Source organism: Myotis daubentonii, chromosome 12, assembly GCF_963259705.1.
Source record: "Myotis daubentonii chromosome 12, mMyoDau2.1, whole genome shotgun sequence".
Taxonomy (NCBI): Eukaryota; Metazoa; Chordata; class Mammalia; order Chiroptera; family Vespertilionidae; genus Myotis; species Myotis daubentonii.
This window is the reverse complement of record NC_081851.1, coordinates 53,020,703-53,039,093: the sequence shown is the minus strand read 5'-3', so window position 1 is coordinate 53,039,093 and position 18,391 is coordinate 53,020,703. Positions and strand designations below refer to the sequence as shown.

Below are 18,391 nucleotides of genomic sequence, written 5' to 3'. Positions count from 1 at the left end.
TAAAAAAAATACTAAGCATTGTGATGAATTGGTCAACTCAACTACTATCAAGCTTTTGTTTGCTTCAATTCTTTTATTTTTAAACTTGTAGAACAAGTGCCTACTTCACAAACTGAGAATGTAAGTGGAATTCCTGAAACTGGTCTAGGATAGGATAGAGCATTCTGAGATTTCAATAGGAGTTCAATCATTATCAAACCTTTATCAAACCTATTGACCTGGGGCAAATCACTCCCTATCCCAATAATAAGTACATGAGAGTAGATGACCCCTCAGATCCCTTTAAAATGTAATAATCAAGGCTACACAAGAGAGTCCTGTGGTAATGGTATAGTAAAGAATCTTGATTGCAATGGTGGTTACAAGACGCTACACGTGATGAAATTGCACAGAACTATACACACATACACAAATATGTGCATGTGTAACTGGGGAAATCTGAATGAGTTCTATGACTAAGAGCAATATCAATATTCTAGTCTTGATATTGGACTATAATTATGCAAGATGTTAACATGGGGGAGATGTTGGGTAAAGGCTTCAGGGGATTTCCTGCATCTTTCTTTGCAACCATCTTTAGTTTTCTCAAAAGAAAAGATTTTAAAAATGTATACATGCACACATACATAAACATAATGATTTTAAATTCATGAAATGGCTCACTACAGCCAAAGATGAAACACCAGTAAAGAGGCCTGATGCTTTCTCTCTGAAGTGGAATGTATTGGGTTGAAATAACTAAATTTTCTTCTAAATATAATAGTTTTTTACCTGAAACAACTAGTGCTTTTAAAGTAGTTAGAATATTGGCTATTTTACCATGTTTTGGAGGAGGGAAATTGTCTCATGACAAGTTGTTAATAGTGACACAATTTTTGCTCCATCTTCTGCTATTTATCCTTGAATATGGAATCCTAAGGATTAAGAGACCAAACAACTAAAAATTCAACAACAAATATTCCCTTGATTTAAAAAGAAATAAAAAATAAAAATATAATAAAATAAAACCAACACAGTTAAAAAGGAAGTGTCAGGGATTTACTGAAAATTAAATTTCCAATACTTATATCCTGAGGATTCTATAGTTTCTGTCCAATGAGCTACTCCTATGATGAGTAGCCTTACTTTGCATTTCTAAAATCCTGCAGAATCCCACTCATTGAAGAGTTAAGTTGTGCCCAATATATTTCCTTTTAATGTCACAGAATTCAGTTGATTCTTCTGACTGCCACAAGGTCTAAAACTGTCTAGAGACTTAGCAATTGTATGCCTTACTTTGGTTTCCAAATTTGATTCTTAAGTGACAGAAATGGGGCAAAATAAAGCAATAAATGCCATTCAATGACTTTTAGAGGGAAAAGTTGAAGAAAAGAGGCAAATCAAACAGGAAATTATAAAGAAAAAATGAGCAGAAGGGAGGAGAAAATGAAAGAAGAGTCTTCCCACATATGTTTGGATAGAGGCAGGGTGTCTTATGCTATTTCATAAATGAAACCAGTGATAAAGGTGTTTCAGAATTAGGAAAGTAGGGTGAATATCTCACCCAGTGAGATGTGAAATAGGTCTTGGTTTCAAAATTCTTGAAAGAGGTTTAAGAGAAAGGAAGCATAATAAAATCTACAAGAAAAAGTAAGTCAATCCATTAAACCAGCTGTGCTTCAGGACTAGCCAACTAAGCTGTCTTAGGACTTAGCTGTCTTCTGGCAGCAAAGACTTCCCTCTACTTAAATATCAAACCTTGTGACACAGAACAGAAAAGTGCCTCACAGAGGACTGCACTGTCCTTGAACATCTTGCACCAAATAATAGGAGATAAAAACAATAAAGGGAGTTTCTCACTCACTTAATTAAAATGGGCAATGAATGGTGAGTTATCTGATGAAAGCCTTTCAGAGGCCATGCATACTTTTCCCAGAGTTAATTTCACCAGGTTCAGTAAATTTAAAATGGCAAGAGGAATTACTCCCTATAAAGAATCCTATCTAATAAAAGAGAAACATGGTAATTGGCGTACGACCGCTATCCTTCCCATTAGCTAATCAGGGTGATATGCAAATTAACTGCCAGCCAAGATGGTGGCTGGCAGCCAGGCAGCTTGAAACTAACATGAAGCTTGCTTGCTTCATTGACGGAGGACTGCAACATTCCCCGCCTGCCTTGCCGGCCTCTGAGCCTGCAGTTTAAGAAACACTGTAACAAATAATAGAAGCTAAACAAAACCCCAGAAACAAGCTTTCAGCTGGCTGGGATCTCAGAGCTGGAGTTGATACAGAGTTTCGATTATAGAACCTAAACAAACCAGATACCTTCTTTCAGCAGCAGAGGCCTCAGAGCTGGAGCCAGAGCAAAAGCTGGCCCAGAATAAAAAAAAAAAATAGAAAGAAAAAAAGGAGCAGTTGGGAGCTTCAGTCCCAGCCTGAAAACAGCCCTCAGCCCCTCACCCAGACTGGCCAGGCACCCCAGTGGGGACCCCCACCCTGAAGGGTGTGTGACCAGCTGCAAACAACCATCATCCCCTCACCCAGGCTGGCCAGGCACCCCAGTGGGGACCCCCACCCTGATCCAGGACACCCTTCAGGGCAAACCAGCCGGCCCCACCCATGCACCAGGCCTCTACCCCTATATAGTAAAAGGGTAATATGCCTCCCGGCACCAGGATCAGTGTGACAGGTGGCAGCGCCCAAACCCCCTGATCGCCCTGTGGCTCTGTGTGTGACAGGGGGCGGAGCCACAATCTCTCTATTGGCCCTGCTCTGTTCCTGACAGGGGAAGGCACCCCAACCCCCTAATAGGCCCTGCTCTGTGCCTGATAGGGGGAGCTCCCCAACCCCCTGATCACCCTGCTGCTCTGTGTGTGACAGGGTGTGGAGCCCTAACCCCCCACCCCCAACCCCACGGGCCCTGCTCTGTGACGGGGTAGAGCCATAACCTCCCCATCGGCCCTGCCCTGGGTGTGACAGTGGCAGCGCCCCAACCCCCTGATCCGCCCTGCTCTGTGTGTGACAGGGGGCGGTGCTCCAACTCCCCTATCGGCCCTACTCTGTGAGTGACAGGGGGGAGCTCCTCAACCCCTTGATCAGCCTGCTCTGTGCGTGACAGGGTACAGAGCCCCAATCTCCCTGATGGGCCCTGCTCTGTGCGTGGCAGGGGGTGGCGCAGCAACCTCCCCATCGACTCTGCCTTGAGTGTGACGGGGCGGTGCCCCAACCCCCCAATCGGCCCTACCCTGAGCGTGACTGAGGGTGGCATCGCAACCTCCCGATCCACCCTGCTCTGTGCATGACAGGGGGTGGTGCCCCAACTCCCCAATCGGCCCTGCTCTGAGCCTGACCAGGGGCTGCACCTAGGGATTTGGCCTGCCCTCTGCCACCCGGGAGCAGGCCTAAGCCAGCAGGTCGTTATCTCCCAAGGGGTCCCAGACTGCGAGAGGGCACAGGCCGGGCTGAGGGACCCCCCTCCCCCCGAGTGCACAAATTTTTGTGCACCAGGCCTCTAGTAAAATATATAATAGGCAATGGGCTAAGAAAGACGCTAACGGTGGTAAATTGGCCATATGTTCTAGAGCTGCAGCAACAGAATCTAGGCCTATAGTTCATGAGCTGCCCAGGAAGTGTGTGGTCATCACACCTTCTTTGCTCTCTCTAGTGCCACAGTGCCATGATGCTCCATAAGTCCAGGGAATGCTTTAAAGTTGAAGTGTTTCAAGCTAAGCCTCAACTATACATATTAGTTTGCACTACAACATAATGATTTCCAGAACGTCCACCAAATCCTATGTTTACATGCTGATAATAGAAAAATAATTTTAAAACTCAATCACTATATTTTCCATATTTTAAGAAGTCTTGAAGTAACAAATGTCAAAGTTCTAATTTCATTTCCTATATCTTAGAATATTTCCTTGCTAAATATTTCAAATCACTATAGCCATTTACAAGCTTTATTAATTTTTATCAATAAATTGTGAAAAACCCTAAGAATAATTTGTCCTACAAATCTAACCTTCTGTTGTCAGTATAGACCCACTGTCTTTTTCATGTTAATAGAAAAACTAGAGGCCTGGTGTGCAAAATTTGTGTGCGGGTACGGTCCTAGGCCTGACCTGTGATCAGGGCCATCCTCCCTGGCTTCCTGCAGCCAGCTCTGCCCGCTACCATCAACCACCCCCTGTTCCCCATCGGGCGATCAGAGCCTGCAGGCTGGGGGGACAGACCAAGACGTCAGCTGTTCCCACCCACTCACCAACCCCACCCCTGTCGCAGGTCGCCCTGTGTGTAGGGGGTGACCTGTGGGTCTGGGATCTTATCCTGGCACTGCCCACGTCCCCTGCCATCCACTCCTGGTTCCCTGTTCGCCATCAGGTGATGGGAACCTGCCAGCTGGGGAAAGGGACCGAGAGGTGGTCGGTGTGCCTCATAGTGACTGGTCAAGCAGTTGTTCTGGTCATTCTGCTGTTAAGGTCAATTTGCATATTACCCTTTTATTATATAAGATGCTTACAAAAACTTGTTTTCTGAGGATCTCATTTAGCATTTATTTTATTTTTTCATAAATCTTTATCAGTAATGTGAATTTTTTTCATACTGTGCTGGTGATTGCTTATGTTACCACTTTCCTTATTACTTTCATTAGAAGCCACAGTATACCTTATTTCTTAAGTAATCTAAAACTGATTGGTAGATAAGGGACTTTTAGTCCAGAATATGCAGCACTTTATAGAATATTTATTGACATAAAACCTAAAAATAGCCGAAACTGGTTTGGCTCAGTGGATAGAGCATCGGCCTGCGGACTGAAGGGTCCCAGGTTCGATTCCGGTCAAGGGCATGTACCTGGGTTGCGGGCACATCCCCAGTAGGAGATGTGCAGGAGGCAGCTGATCGATGTTTCTCTCTCATCGATGTTTCTGACTCTCTCTCTCTCTCTCTCACTTCCTCTCTATAAAAAATCAATAAAATATATTAAAAAAAAACAACCTAAAAATACATACAGTAAGTATAGCACTCATGTGGGTAATTGTTTAGTAGATTCAGTCCATGATTCTATACCACAGGGTTCTTATTAGGAATGCCAGAGAGGGAATCAGAGTTCTTGACACATGGTAATACATATTTTCACTTACAATGAATAATTTAGCTCTTTACCATCCATTGTATAAAAAATAGATTTGAAATAATTTCAAGGTCTCATGGCAAAGGCGGAAGTTTTGGAACACAAGAAGAACAGGAAATATGGGGCCCCTTTCCTTTGTTTTCAAAGAATTATGCTTGCTTTTATGATGCGCACACTACAAAAATTGTCCTCATTTGTCAAGATGGTGTTAAAATGGAAAGATGTTGTTTCTTCTATAGCATTTCCTATTTGCAAGTTTCTAGGATTCCAAACTGCTAATTCTCTGAAACCTACCAGCCTTGCCCATAGAATGCTAATGAGCCTCTGTATTCTTCATTGTGGAACTGGAAAAGGAGCTTTCCCCCTAATTAATGCTACCCATGACTGGAATAATTCTCACACTAGTTTCAATATGAAAATCCCATAAGCAAATCCCAGATGCAAATTTATCTCAAAATTCAGAAGAGCAATACAATGAAAAGCAGTCTATGTTTGAGGCCACTTGTCTTTCAAACCTTTTTCTTTAAATGGAAATTTACTTTTAGTCATGCTCTAAAATCATAAAGTATTATAGCTGCAAACCCCCTCAAGTGGGGAAAAGTCAAATACCAGAAAATTAACTGGTTGGTCTTCATCACACCATAGCAGTACCACTTTCTCCAGTACAATGTCTTTACATAAACCAGAATAACCTGTTCATAATTAGATAAACTAAAAAAAAATAAATAAATAACTTGTTGAATTTGATGTGAAGTTGGGGTGGCTCCAAGGGTAGGTCTGAAGTTTAGCAGAGCATTCTGGATGGAGGATGGTATATATTTCACAAGGAAACAGAAAGGGGACCAGTTTCAAAATAAAATGAACATGTATAGGGGTAGGGAGAAAAGACAGGTACAAACGAAAAGGACTGCTTTTCTGTTAATCATTTTTCCTCCTAAAATACTCGATTGACTGTGTCTGAGTAGAAATCCTGGGTAGTCCAGTGAAGTGTATTCCCTTAAGTATTGGTGGGAAGCAAACCAAGTGACGTTGGAATTTTCCAAAATAGTCTGATAATAGTTATTCAGTGGCATCTATGAAACAAAAATTCTAAATACACAAATAATTTCTCAAAGGGCACATTGAATGTTAATATCTTGGTGGTGCCAAATGTACAATGCTTAAAGACGATGTTAACATTAGGGGTAGCTAAAGGAAGAGCGAATTATCTATAATATGGTTGTAGCATTTGAATATATTTAAATTACTCCAAATTAAAAAAAAATAAAGAAGCATATGATCAAATCCTATATAGATTACTTCTAAGTTGGCAAAACTGGTATTTATAAAATAATTTTCTTTAAAAAAGATGCAGCTACATTCATAAAGGAAATAATAAAGCTAAAGTCATAAAAAACAAGCTACAAATTCCCCCCTTTTGTAATATTTACAGAGTAAAACACATGTTATATGAATTTCATTGGCACGTGTTTGCAAATGTCCTTACATTGTAGACTTTCAAATAAAACAAGCATATACCTTTCTACTTCATCTAATCATTTTAAACACTCATCTCTCTTCTTGTGGTATTATAAAGAGTTGATGCATCATTTAGGAAATTGTGAGGTAGAGAGAGAGAGGTTAAAGTCAGTGTTTATTTTGTTATTGCATCAGAAGCTTTCTGTTTAAATGACAATCTATTGTGATTTAAATCTCACTAGCTGTGTTTGGAAAATCATAAGGTCAGGAATGTAGGAAACCCTTGTTGCATGGATGCCTTTGAACAGTGACCTAAGCTTACTTTCTCTAGCTTGAGTTTTTGAAAAGTAATCAAGAATTATTCAGTTTGATATTTTACACCTAGATATCATTTCAGTCAGTTCTAAAGAATGTTTCATGAAGTTCCCCATAATTAGTCATTGTATTTTAGACTATTTACTTAGAAAATAATAGTACTATATCAATAACCATTTAAGTAACATAAATAGACTTGTTCATAATTATCACATATTCAAAATTATTTTACTCAAGGCCAGATGCTTGCTTCCTGCATATGCCCACCCACATTCTATTCTCGTTTCAGCAGGTATCCTTCAAAAGTAAAACAAAAGATAATGAAGGAGGTAGAATTGAGCATACTGATAATCATAGCTAGATAATTTTCAAACACACTCAATTATTCCATAGGGACCTGAGATAGTTACACTTACTCCAATGTGTCTTTTTAACTAATGGAAAAATAACTCATCCCAGTCATCCCATCAGTAGAAAGAAACCAATTTCTTATTTTTAAAGGAAAACATTTAGCAACCAATGGCTAATTTTAACGAATAAAGAGAATGAGTACAAACTAAATATGTAGGTGATTTTTAAATAAAAAAGTTATGCACATATTGCATTTCTTTCATTAGTCATAGAGCATGAAAACTGGCTTTTAAGAAATCAATACATTTTCCTGAGAACATGTAGAACAGGAAACAACCACCTTGATTAATTTTGGGACCTTGGTTTATATTCAAACTAGGGGCCCGGTGCACGAAATTCGTGCACTGGTGTGTGTGTGTGTGTGTGTGTGTGTGTGTGTGTGTGTGTGTGTGTGTGTGGAGTGTCCCTCAGCCCAGCCTGCCCCCTCTCACATACTGGGAGCCCTCAGGCATTGACCCCCATCACCCTCCAATCGCAGGATCGGCCCCTAGCCCAGGCCTGTCAGAGGCGTCAGGCCTGGGCAGGGGACCCTCATTTCCCCCCATCACTGGTTCTGCCCCCACCCCAGGCCTGATGCCTCGGCCAGAGGCGTAGACCCCCATCACCCCCTGATCGGCCCCTTGCCCAGGCCTGATGCCTCGGCCAGAGGAGTTGACCCTCATCACCCTCCGATCAACAATCACCGGATCGGCCCCTTGACCAGGCCTGAGGCCTCTGGCAGAGGTGTCAGGCCTGGGCAGGGGACCCCCCAGCTCCCCGTGGTTGCAGGCTTCGCCCCTGCCCAGGCCTAACGCCTCTGGCCTAGGTGTCCGGCCCGGGCAGCGGGGACCCGCAGCTGCAGCGGCCCCGTGATTGTGGGCTTCGCTTTAGGCCCAGGCAAGGGACCCCTAGCTCCCGGGACTGCCAGCTTCGACCGTGCCCAGCTCCCATCGCTGGCTCCACCCCTACTTCCTGCTATCACTGGCCAGGGCAGCAAAGGCGCCTGATTCTCTGATCATGGCTGGGGGGCAGGGCCAAGGCGGCCCCAGGGCCGCCTTGGCCCTGCCCCCCAGCTCTTAGCTCCCCCTTGGGTTTCTGATCACTGTCAGTGGCAGGGGGCTTCTTCCTGCTTTCCCTTTTGCCTCCCTGCATTGTGCCTACATATGCAAATTAACCGCCATCTTGTTGGCAGTTAACTGCCAATCTTAGTTGGCAGTTAATTTGCATATAGCCCTGATTAGCCAATGAAAAGGGTATCGTCGTACGCCAATTACCATTTTTCTCTTTTATTAGATAGGATACCTTCCATGCCACTTCAAAAGCTAGTATTGGTGTTATGTGTATCCCACTCGATTTGACTGGATTTTGTGTTATCTTTTATTTTGTAAATAAATAGATAACTAGGGCGGCTCTAACACAAGAAACAAGTAGCAGAAAATCCTTAGTGTGTCAACTTAGCCCATATTGAACTTTCCTTTCTCCAAACTCAGCAAATATGTGTCCATAAACTAGTTCTAGAGGATAAAATAGTTCAGTGTTTAATGCCCTAATTTTATGTGCTTGTTCTGACGCTTCACCTGGACTTTTAAGGCAGCAAGTGTCTTACTCTCCTTCGAGTCACCCATGACATCTTGCACAGTCCTGGTATGGGTCAGTCAGCAAGTAGATATTTTAACTACCAAATGTATAAAAATGCTGACACAGTGTTTATTATTTGCTTTGTCAGTTTCTAGAAATAAAAGGTACACTTCTTGGCAAACCCAAGAGTAACTATTCCCTCTGAAATTTCTAGTTTGTTATAGGTATCCTTTAAACCTATTATTTAGTAGCTAATTATTTAGCAGTATATCATAGAGGCACACATATTCATACACACAAACTACAAACCTAATCGATACGTGATCTACTTAAATCAGGCTAATTGAGAAAAGTCCTGGTGTACAATTAAAACAATGATTTTTAAGCCAATGGGTTGATAAGTGGTCTAGAAACCACTTCTGGTCATGCAAAATAAACAATTATGCAGACAGTTCACACATGGGAAGTTGAGAATTGACACCTAAGGCTACGCCTATGCAACTCCAAAATAAAATGATTTTAAAAATAAAAATTCTAGTCTAGCCGGTTTTGCTCAGTGGATAGAGCGTCGGCCTGTAGACTAAAGGGTCCCAGGTTTGATTCCAGTCAAGGGCATATGCTTGGGTTTCAGGCTCAATCCCCAGTAGGGGGCATGCAGGAGACAGCTGATCAATGATTATCTCTCATCAATGATGATTCTGTCTCTCTCTCCCTCTCCCTTTCTCTCTGAAATCAATAAAGATATCTTTAAAAAAATAAAAATTATATGCGATATTTTTGATCTGACAATGAAATACTAGTGTTTTGAAATTATAAAGGCAGGCAGATATTATATATGCACCGTATTCTATATGTAATCTATACTTTTGTACATATAATAGATTTTTTCATTATAAGCAAATTTATTTCACCAGAGTGTTGACTGGGAAGGCATTGTCTCTGAAGCTCTAGTAGAGTTTTCAATTTGAAAAATGTCAAGAGATCAGCTGGGTGAATGCATTTTCCCATGCCATTAATCCCCACTTTACCCATAAATTTGCTAGTAAATCTAGGCTGTGAATTTACAGAATCATGTTTTTGGTCAAAAGTCTGAAATATGCTTAGAGCCAAGATTGGTATCCTACAAAATCCATGATGTTTTAATTAAAAAGCAGTGGAAGCAAAGATGAGAGCATATAGACCTCAGGACTGATTTCCTTTGGAGAATGATTTCTTTTGGTTCCCTCAAATAATATTTAAGTAATTCCCAAAAACTACTATATGTAGTTGTTGTCTTTTAAACTAAATAATTCTTAAAGCAATGGAGCCTATTAACAAAAGACATAGGTGTGAGAAAAGAGTAAGAAAAGAATTAAACTGAAATTAAAAAAAAAGAATTAAACTGTGGCCTAATATGAACTATCAAAAATATACATCACAACAATGAAAACAAACATGGGCTATTGATTTTTGGGAAATAATTCTGAGATAGTTATTAATGTTTAAGCACGAAGGTAAACATTTGAGAGGCAACTGGAAGTGTGTAGTGATAATCACATAATTTATGACAAAAATAGGAAACACCTCTCATATATTTTTTCTTTTTCATTGCCATTATTCAGTTTGGACTTATACTGTCTACATTTGCTAAGGGACACTAGAGAGATATAGATTTATAATAGTTCGTGACTCTCCCCAATTATTCTGTATAGTGGAAATTGCCTATTATTGCCTGTATAACTGCTTGATTCTCTGTGCCACAGTGATGAGGGAGATTCCAATATCCACTATCAAGCATATGTAACTAAGATAGCAGTATGGTAACTTTAGTAGAAAACAAAGAAATTTAAAGCCTAAGTATACACAAGTGTATAAAGCAGAACTTGGTGTCATTATACCAAGTATATACATACATAAATACTAGTACATCGCTTATTGGAGTTTTTGGTTTTTTGTTGTTGTTATAATATTGAAATCTAGAGCAAATGGCATTTTAGTCTATAAATGACAGGTAAAGCAGCAGAGGAGCAGAAGCCTGGACGTAGAGAATATGGGGAGTGAGAGAGAAGACCACTTGGTCTAAGTGTAATTAAATATCCACCAACACTCTTTGCCTAAGAATTTTGCTAGTGCTCAAAATACTGTAATTAAGAACACTAATTTTGACGGGTCAAAATATTGTTTCAGAGGAGTTATTTTCCAAAAGGGTAGAGTGAAGCTTACTTCTTGAAACATTTAAAGTTGATATAGACAGAGGCTGAAAGTCCTTTGCTACCTGCTGTTTTTCCTATTTGAAAACTACAAAGTATTAGCTAAGAGGGCTTTTCTCATGAATTAGCATTCTGCCTACTGCATCCATCACCGTTAATTGATTGCACTTGTAGTGTATAAATGTACCCAGATGCTGTGGGATGAGCGCATTTCATAAATTAAAGGAACATATGGAGGGCACACAGACAGTAACATTTCATCATAACTATCCAAACATCCTTAATATGCAATGCTACATCACTAATTACTATGTAAATATATAAGCCTTTCCCTGGTTGATGTCTTGGTGAGACATTTTCTTGGAAGCTGAGCAGACATGCTACTGTGACCAGACATTTAATACCACTTCAGAGCTCTTCTAATTCTATTTCACTTTGCCCATAAGGAGAATGTGGCTCTTAGTCTATTCAGCAACATGACTGTACAAAGTAAAAAGTATTCCTTATCATTGGGTTATCTTGCTCATGAACACCAGTCAACCTTCCAAAATATACATATTTATCCAATATGTATATAGGATAAATATACATATTGGATAAATACAGGCTCTATTTCTTTCTAAAAAAGTCAGAGGGAATTTGCCAAATGAGGAACATTTAGTGGACCCTTTTATTAATTTCTAAGAACAGGGCATAGAGGAAAAGAATTGCAGAAAATATAAGAAATTGGCTTAATTCTTCAGCTCTGGGGAAATTAGCATAAATGACCTGAGTAAATTATCTTTAATATCTCAAGGTACAGCAAGCAACTGTTTTCATTCTCTTATCTAGGTCATAGTTATTTCTCAAGCTAAGGTTCAAAAGTCAAAAGACATGCAACAGGACCATTCTCTCCTTCAACAAGGTTGGCCAAACAAATGATTACATGAGCCATGGATGCACCATGGACCAAAAGATTTATCTTTAAACTTTTAAAATTTGTATTTTATTGGTACATCGTGGCAGCGTGATTTTGATCAAATTCGATTGTACTTAGGACTGAAAATTGTGTCTGTGCATATTATGGAATTCTAAAAGAATCATTCAAATTATAAAATTCCAAAGGTTTCATTTCCCCTCACTCCTATGACCTTAACTAGGCAAAGGCTGTGTCCAGTTTCCTGGGTAGTTGAGTGACAGAAGGCTTGATGGAGGATGCTGGGAGATTAATTTCATTTCAGAATTTAAACTGGGCATTGGTCAAGTACCCAGGCTTCATGACAACATCAACACTTTAATGAAACATTCAAAGTTATTTTAGAAATGACTATCTATTTGTAAGCCAGAAGTGAAATATCAGATTAGTCAACATGATCTTTATATTTTCAGAATTGAAAGCCAATTTAGGGGAAAAGTCAGTGTGCCCTATAGATGTTTGAATCATCTGAGCTCTAGGTAAGTAAGTTTAGTAGTAGTGCCATATTTATATTTAGATACCACCAACTTAATTAATACAATAGCTTTTAATTTCACTCCTACTTTTCCTGAACATGGTAAAGAGAAAAAGGTTACAACAACAAATACACTATTTACAATCTGGCAAAGGGACTTCCCTTATCTATGGTGCAGTGGCTACCTAATTGAATGAAAAATAGCTGTCACAATAGAGATAACATTCTATCTCATAACTGAAAGGAAGATGCAATCAGAGGTTCCCTTGAAAAGAATGGCCAGGCTTCCTCCACTATTAAGCAGATCCTCCCCCTCTTCCCCTCCCCCCTTTCTGATTTGCAGTCCCTTCTGTCCTCCATCTGCTCCGCCTCCACCTATTGTCTCCACTCACTGGCAAGCAGTGCCAATCCCATCTGGCCATGCTCTTGCTTCTGCTGCTCTAATTCCCCTGGGCCTAGGAAATATTTGAATGTTAAGGCATTTTCCCTCTTCAGGAGAATGAGGACGAGTTAGAATATCATAAAATCCCCCAATAATTCACACACACACACACACACACACACACACACACACACACACACACACGCGGCATGCACATGACCTCTCTCGCATACACAAACAGCAGTTTTACAACCCTCTCCTAGACTAAAATAAATAAATAAAATGCTTTTAATTTTTTTCACCTCAGATGCATTTTAAAAATTTAAAATTTTACTATCTTTGAAATGATCCAAATTTATATTTCAAAAATATAAACAAAAAACACTTTCATTAATCCCAGACATACATTTTTTTCAGTAAGTAGAATTAGTGTAAATAAACGTTATGCAAATCTTACCATCGTGAAATATTTCCATTAGTTAAGCACATTTAACCATTGCTCACAAATACATTTTCTGTTGTATCAAACATACATTTAATTCAGACATTCCACCTTTACAAATTCTCAGCAACAACCTCACTCTGCCGCAGAAGCATGCACGGTCAGAATTTAAGCAGAGTTAGGCAAAATTATCACCAAGTCATTAACAACAACAAAGCAGTCTGCGAGTCTTGAAAGCAGCTTTTATTCATGCTTTTACTTGAACCAACTTAATGCATAAATACATATAAATACACATACACACACTTTTATTGTTTTTGCAACAAGCATGCTAATAAAAAAACAAACAAAAAACACCACACTTCTGAAGCTCACATAAAGCAGCAAACAAAACTAGAAGCAACCATGCTCAGGGTTTAAGGACATTTAAAAATTTAAAACGACCTTTCTACATCTCATATAGAGCATGCATACATTTGACATGCAATCTCCAAGAAGAACTAGTTTAATATAAATCTTAAAATTAGGTTATCCAAAAACAATTGATTCTTAGTCTCATTATGCTTGCTCTCAGGCTTCTGGTGTCTTAAACCCTGCATGCTGCAGTTCTAAGCTGTGCTGAGCAGCGGCTGTGACAGAAGAAGCTACCTGCGAGTTTTCACAGTGCCATCTCATATCCATGTCTGTCTGGCTACCCTGCGTGCTTAGAGCTTTTTTCTTAATTCTTAATGGAAATCCTAGGAAATTTAGTCCATCCTCTGAAATCAATACTGGTGACAGGAGAGCTCCCTGACTCAGTGGGAGATCAAGATGATAAATTGCCTGCGCATCAGCCTGGCCTATCAGTGCCCTGCACACAGATGGGCGAGAAAATACACAGAAAAGGCTCGATCAGTCACGTGTCACGTAGGAGCCAATGACTGACGCTCTGCTGCAGGAAGGGATGCTGCAGTTCCGTCTGCAGCTGAGGAGGTTGTTGGTACCCAGCCCAGCCGCGCCCCACTCAAAAAGTCTAGGCAGTCCCTGCTGTGGAATTTGCTCTCCAGCTGGGACTGAAGAGGGGAGTGGGCATCCCATTTAACCCTCAACTGTAAGACCTATTTCCATGCACAGGGAATCTTCTCTATATTGCATTCTAATCCAAAGTGATTGCCCAGCAGAAAAGTTATATATATATACATATTTTATATCCCAGCCATTAAACTCTATGTGCTTCTTTTCAGACGATTATTGTGTTTTCACCTAATGTGAAATTACAAACCTTAAACTGTGCAATTAGCACACAACCCTCCTAACAGAATGGCATCAAAGCTTTATAATTGTAGTTATAATTTTATTTCCAACTTAACAAATGACATCTTTTTCAATGCTCTCATTTATAATGAATATTTTTATGTGATGATTTTGTAAAATTAATTATGCAACATTAAGAAGTATATTATTATGCTTTTTTTGAAAATTAGAACTGTTTCTTTTTAAGGACTATTTAAGTCCCAATGAATATGACATTTTATCAATCACTAAAAAATAAAAGCAAACACCAAAGCATATGCATCTTGTTTCCCTAAGCATGAAGAACAAATGTGTTATTCAGTGATGGAAATATCTACTTATTTTTGTCATTCCTCTGAAATTTAAAACAATTATTTGGTAAACAAAGGCTTCACATCTGGAATACCATATGGAAAAATATCCCCAATACGTCTGCTTGCATTGATCATCCTGCAATAACAGACATGTTACACAGTTCTTTAAGGTAACTGAGATGATTATATCTAGTCTGACAGGGAAGATTATAAGTGATGAGACCATGGTGTATTTCAAATGACAGTATCAGGGTTTTTTTTTAAATGATAAAAAGAAACATTGAACAATCTTCAGAAATGACATTTATATCAGAAAGGGTATTTAGAAGCACTTCTCTTTGTTCTTCATTGCCAGGATTTTAATTATATCCAAGCGTTTTAAGGGTTAATTCTGACTCCTTTTAGAGTCATCCAATACTACTTAGGGGGAAAAAAATCTGAGAATAAATTCTAATAGGTGTGCCATCATAAGTAAATTGCTACTGAACTTTAGAATGCTGAAATTCCAAAGTGCATTTTCTCTTGGCAACTATTTTTTAAACATGTTCCTGAAAGACTGAACCCTGGCAAGTTATTTTATTTTATTTATTTTTTCCAGATTCATTTCCACTCTTTTATTTAATAATGACTATCAGAAAACAATACAGCATTTTTCTTTAAAATATATATTGTTTTGTGCCCATTCTACATATTTGGCCTATTTATTCCATTACAACATAATCATTAATAGTCAAAGGAAAAATGAAGGCTCAGAGCACTTCTAATAAAACATCAAAATCAAACCTGTTCATTGCAATATTGTAATAGCCAAAACCTAGATACCACCTAGTCACCAATAATGAACTGATCAGATAAATTATGGTAGAGCCTGATAGTAGAGATATTCTACAGCTGTAAAATTTAATGTGAAAAATTCAAATATGCTTATATGAAGAGCTATCTAGGATATATTGTTATTTAACCAAAAAAATAAAATTACACATTTTAAATTGTTTAAAGGCTATATACACACATTTGCACACACAAATAGTTGCATATGAAGAGGATATTTCTGTAAATACATAAAATATTAGTCAAGAGTGGATAAATTTCGGGAGGGGAGCTGAGATCAACGGTAACAGATTCTTATTAGTGCCATTTTATTCATTGTTGTTATAAAGTCTATACTCTACTTTTCTCAATTAAAATAATTAAAGTGATGGCACCTACATTCATTTAGGTTTAGAATAAGGTGATTGGCAGTTGTTTTGAGCAAAAATGTTGAGGGGAAACAAAGTGAGTCAGGGGGAAGGGTGACCTGCTGCTTTTCAAAGAAAATAGGGTAGGTGTGGGCAAGGAGGGGGCTCCCGGGTAGAGGTGCTGGCAGCCTTAGCCAAAACCTACACATTATCTTGCCTTTAATGCAGCAATGATATCCTAAATTAAGCTTCAAGTTTAGCTCTGCCGCTTCTTGCTAATTGTATCCTTCTGAGAAAAAGAAGGCTAGGAGGGGTTAATTTTCCCAAGTTTGGGTATCAGCCCAATAATTTACTCCCCAGTCCTTCTCATTCCTACTTCTAAGAATCAGAGATAATTTAGGTGAATTGTCACTATAAATTGTGAAGCTCTTAAAACAGGTAAGTTTTTTTTAATTCAATGACAACATAATCATCAACAATCAAACACTATTGAATGGTGTAGGGCTAACGACTAAACAAAATCCATTTTGTATGTGTTTACTAGTATGTGTGTTTCCTACCCAGTACAAGCTTATAGATTCTATCCTTGACTTTTTTGTTGTTGTTCAGATTCCAATAACTTTAAGAGATACAAACTTTAAAAGAAGTTAAACTGTCCAAATCAAGCCAAAGGCTTATGATTTTTATTATTACCAGAATTTTATTGTACCCCAAATTATTTTAAATCAGTTTTATGGGGGGGTGACTTTGCCCCCAAGGGGACATTTGACAATGTTTGGAAACATTTCCTATTATCACAACTGGGGAAGTGCTACTAGTATCTAGTGGATAAGAAGCAAGAATGCTGCTAATGATCCTTAAGTACACAGGACAGTCCAAAGTTATGTGGCCCTAGCGTGACTCAGTGGTTGAGCATCGACCTATGAGCCAGGAGGTCACGGTTCAATTCCTGGTCAGGGCACATGCCTGGATTGCAGGCTTGATCCCCAGTGTGGGGTGTGCAGGAGGCAGACCATCAGTGATTCTCTCTCATCATTGATGTTTCCCTCTCTCCCTCTCAATTCCTCACTGAAATCAATAATATATATATTAAATGTCCATAGTACTGAGATTAAGAAAGTATGCCCTAAATACTAGGCTTTTATACCTTATTTACTTAAAAAGAGGCTTAAGAAAAGTGTCCTGTACTGTGAGGTATATATTTAAAGTGGAAGCACATAAGTTAAAATGGAGAAGTGATGAGGACCAAGGACCAGGACCTGAGTCACTCCAAGTTAACAAATCACTGAGAAAAGAAAGAAAGAGCAAATGAGAATGAGGAAGGAGGAGGAAAACTCAAAATGTGGCCTAACTCTAACCTGTAAACCTATGACACATACCGGCAGTGTGTTAGAAACATTAGGGTAACTTGCCCAAAGGCTGTTGATCGGTCAAGTAATAGGTGCATTTTATTTGTTTAATTTAAACAAAGGATCTGAGAAATTAACCTCATTGAAGTTAACAATACAAAAGACTTGAGGTCCTCCCCTTTTGAATTTTTAAAGATGTGGCCAGAAAAGGTACTATTTACAGGGATCACAGGAGGGGCTATCTGAGGAGATATGTGAAGGGGAGGGAGCTTTTGTGACCCTTACATGACAGAGCTTAGGCTGTGTGTGGTTGGTTGTAGGCTACTTTATACTCCACAAAGGTGGGCTTGTAAACAGGGAAGTGAACAAATCCTATTTCGGACCATCCCTTCTCACAGCTTGCTGAGGTGGCAGAGTGCCACCTCTCACCCTAGAAGCTCTGCAGCTCTTGTCCCCAGCCCCCGCCCAGTCTTTCTATCCATAAATGAGATTTCCAGGAGCAGAGTTCTCAGGACCAGCTTCAGGCATTCCCCCTGTGACTGCTGTCATGCCAATTGCCACACTTCGCCAAACCTGTGGCGTTCAGGGTCAATGTAGCAGAGCTAAGATATGGAGCCACCTGGAACACTAGGACAATGGGGCAGCTTCAAGCCAAATTAATGCTCGTTTTGACAGGGAAATATTGCAGGAAAGCAGCTGAGAGAGTGCGGATAGAGAAAGAATGAGAAAGGAAAGAGGTCAGAAAAAAAGAGCCACAGACCCACAGATACCATCACATTCTCTACGGTGAGGGAGAACATGGCATGTCGTAATTCTCTTAAAACTAGACAGATTTTTACAACTCCATAAGGTTTTAAAACTGGCAGAGTTCAACTCCTTCATTTTACAGATGAAAGATTTTGCTGCAGCGAGGTGAAGTAACTTGGCTTAAAATAAGGAACAGTGGGATTCTTTGCCATTCTAGTCAATGGGGAAGTTTTCA

At 39.4% G+C, this 18,391-nt stretch overlaps 1 protein-coding gene across 16 annotated transcripts in view; it reads right to left on the bottom strand.

Moving 5' to 3' along the window:
- Window positions 1-18,391, bottom strand: part of NRXN1 (neurexin 1) — a 1,007,877-nt gene that overhangs the window by 38,622 nt on the left and 950,864 nt on the right. Inside the window, exon 1 of one of the 16 annotated variants that reach the window (XM_059659880.1) lies at window positions 13,945-14,144. The exons of the other annotated variants lie outside the window; for them this stretch is intronic. Within the exon in view, the coding sequence (XP_059515863.1) occupies window positions 13,945-13,977 (33 nt within the window). The 5' untranslated portion in view covers window positions 13,978-14,144. Of the gene's footprint in view, window positions 1-13,944; window positions 14,145-18,391 lie in introns of those variants that run through there. 16 annotated transcript variants of the gene reach the window in all.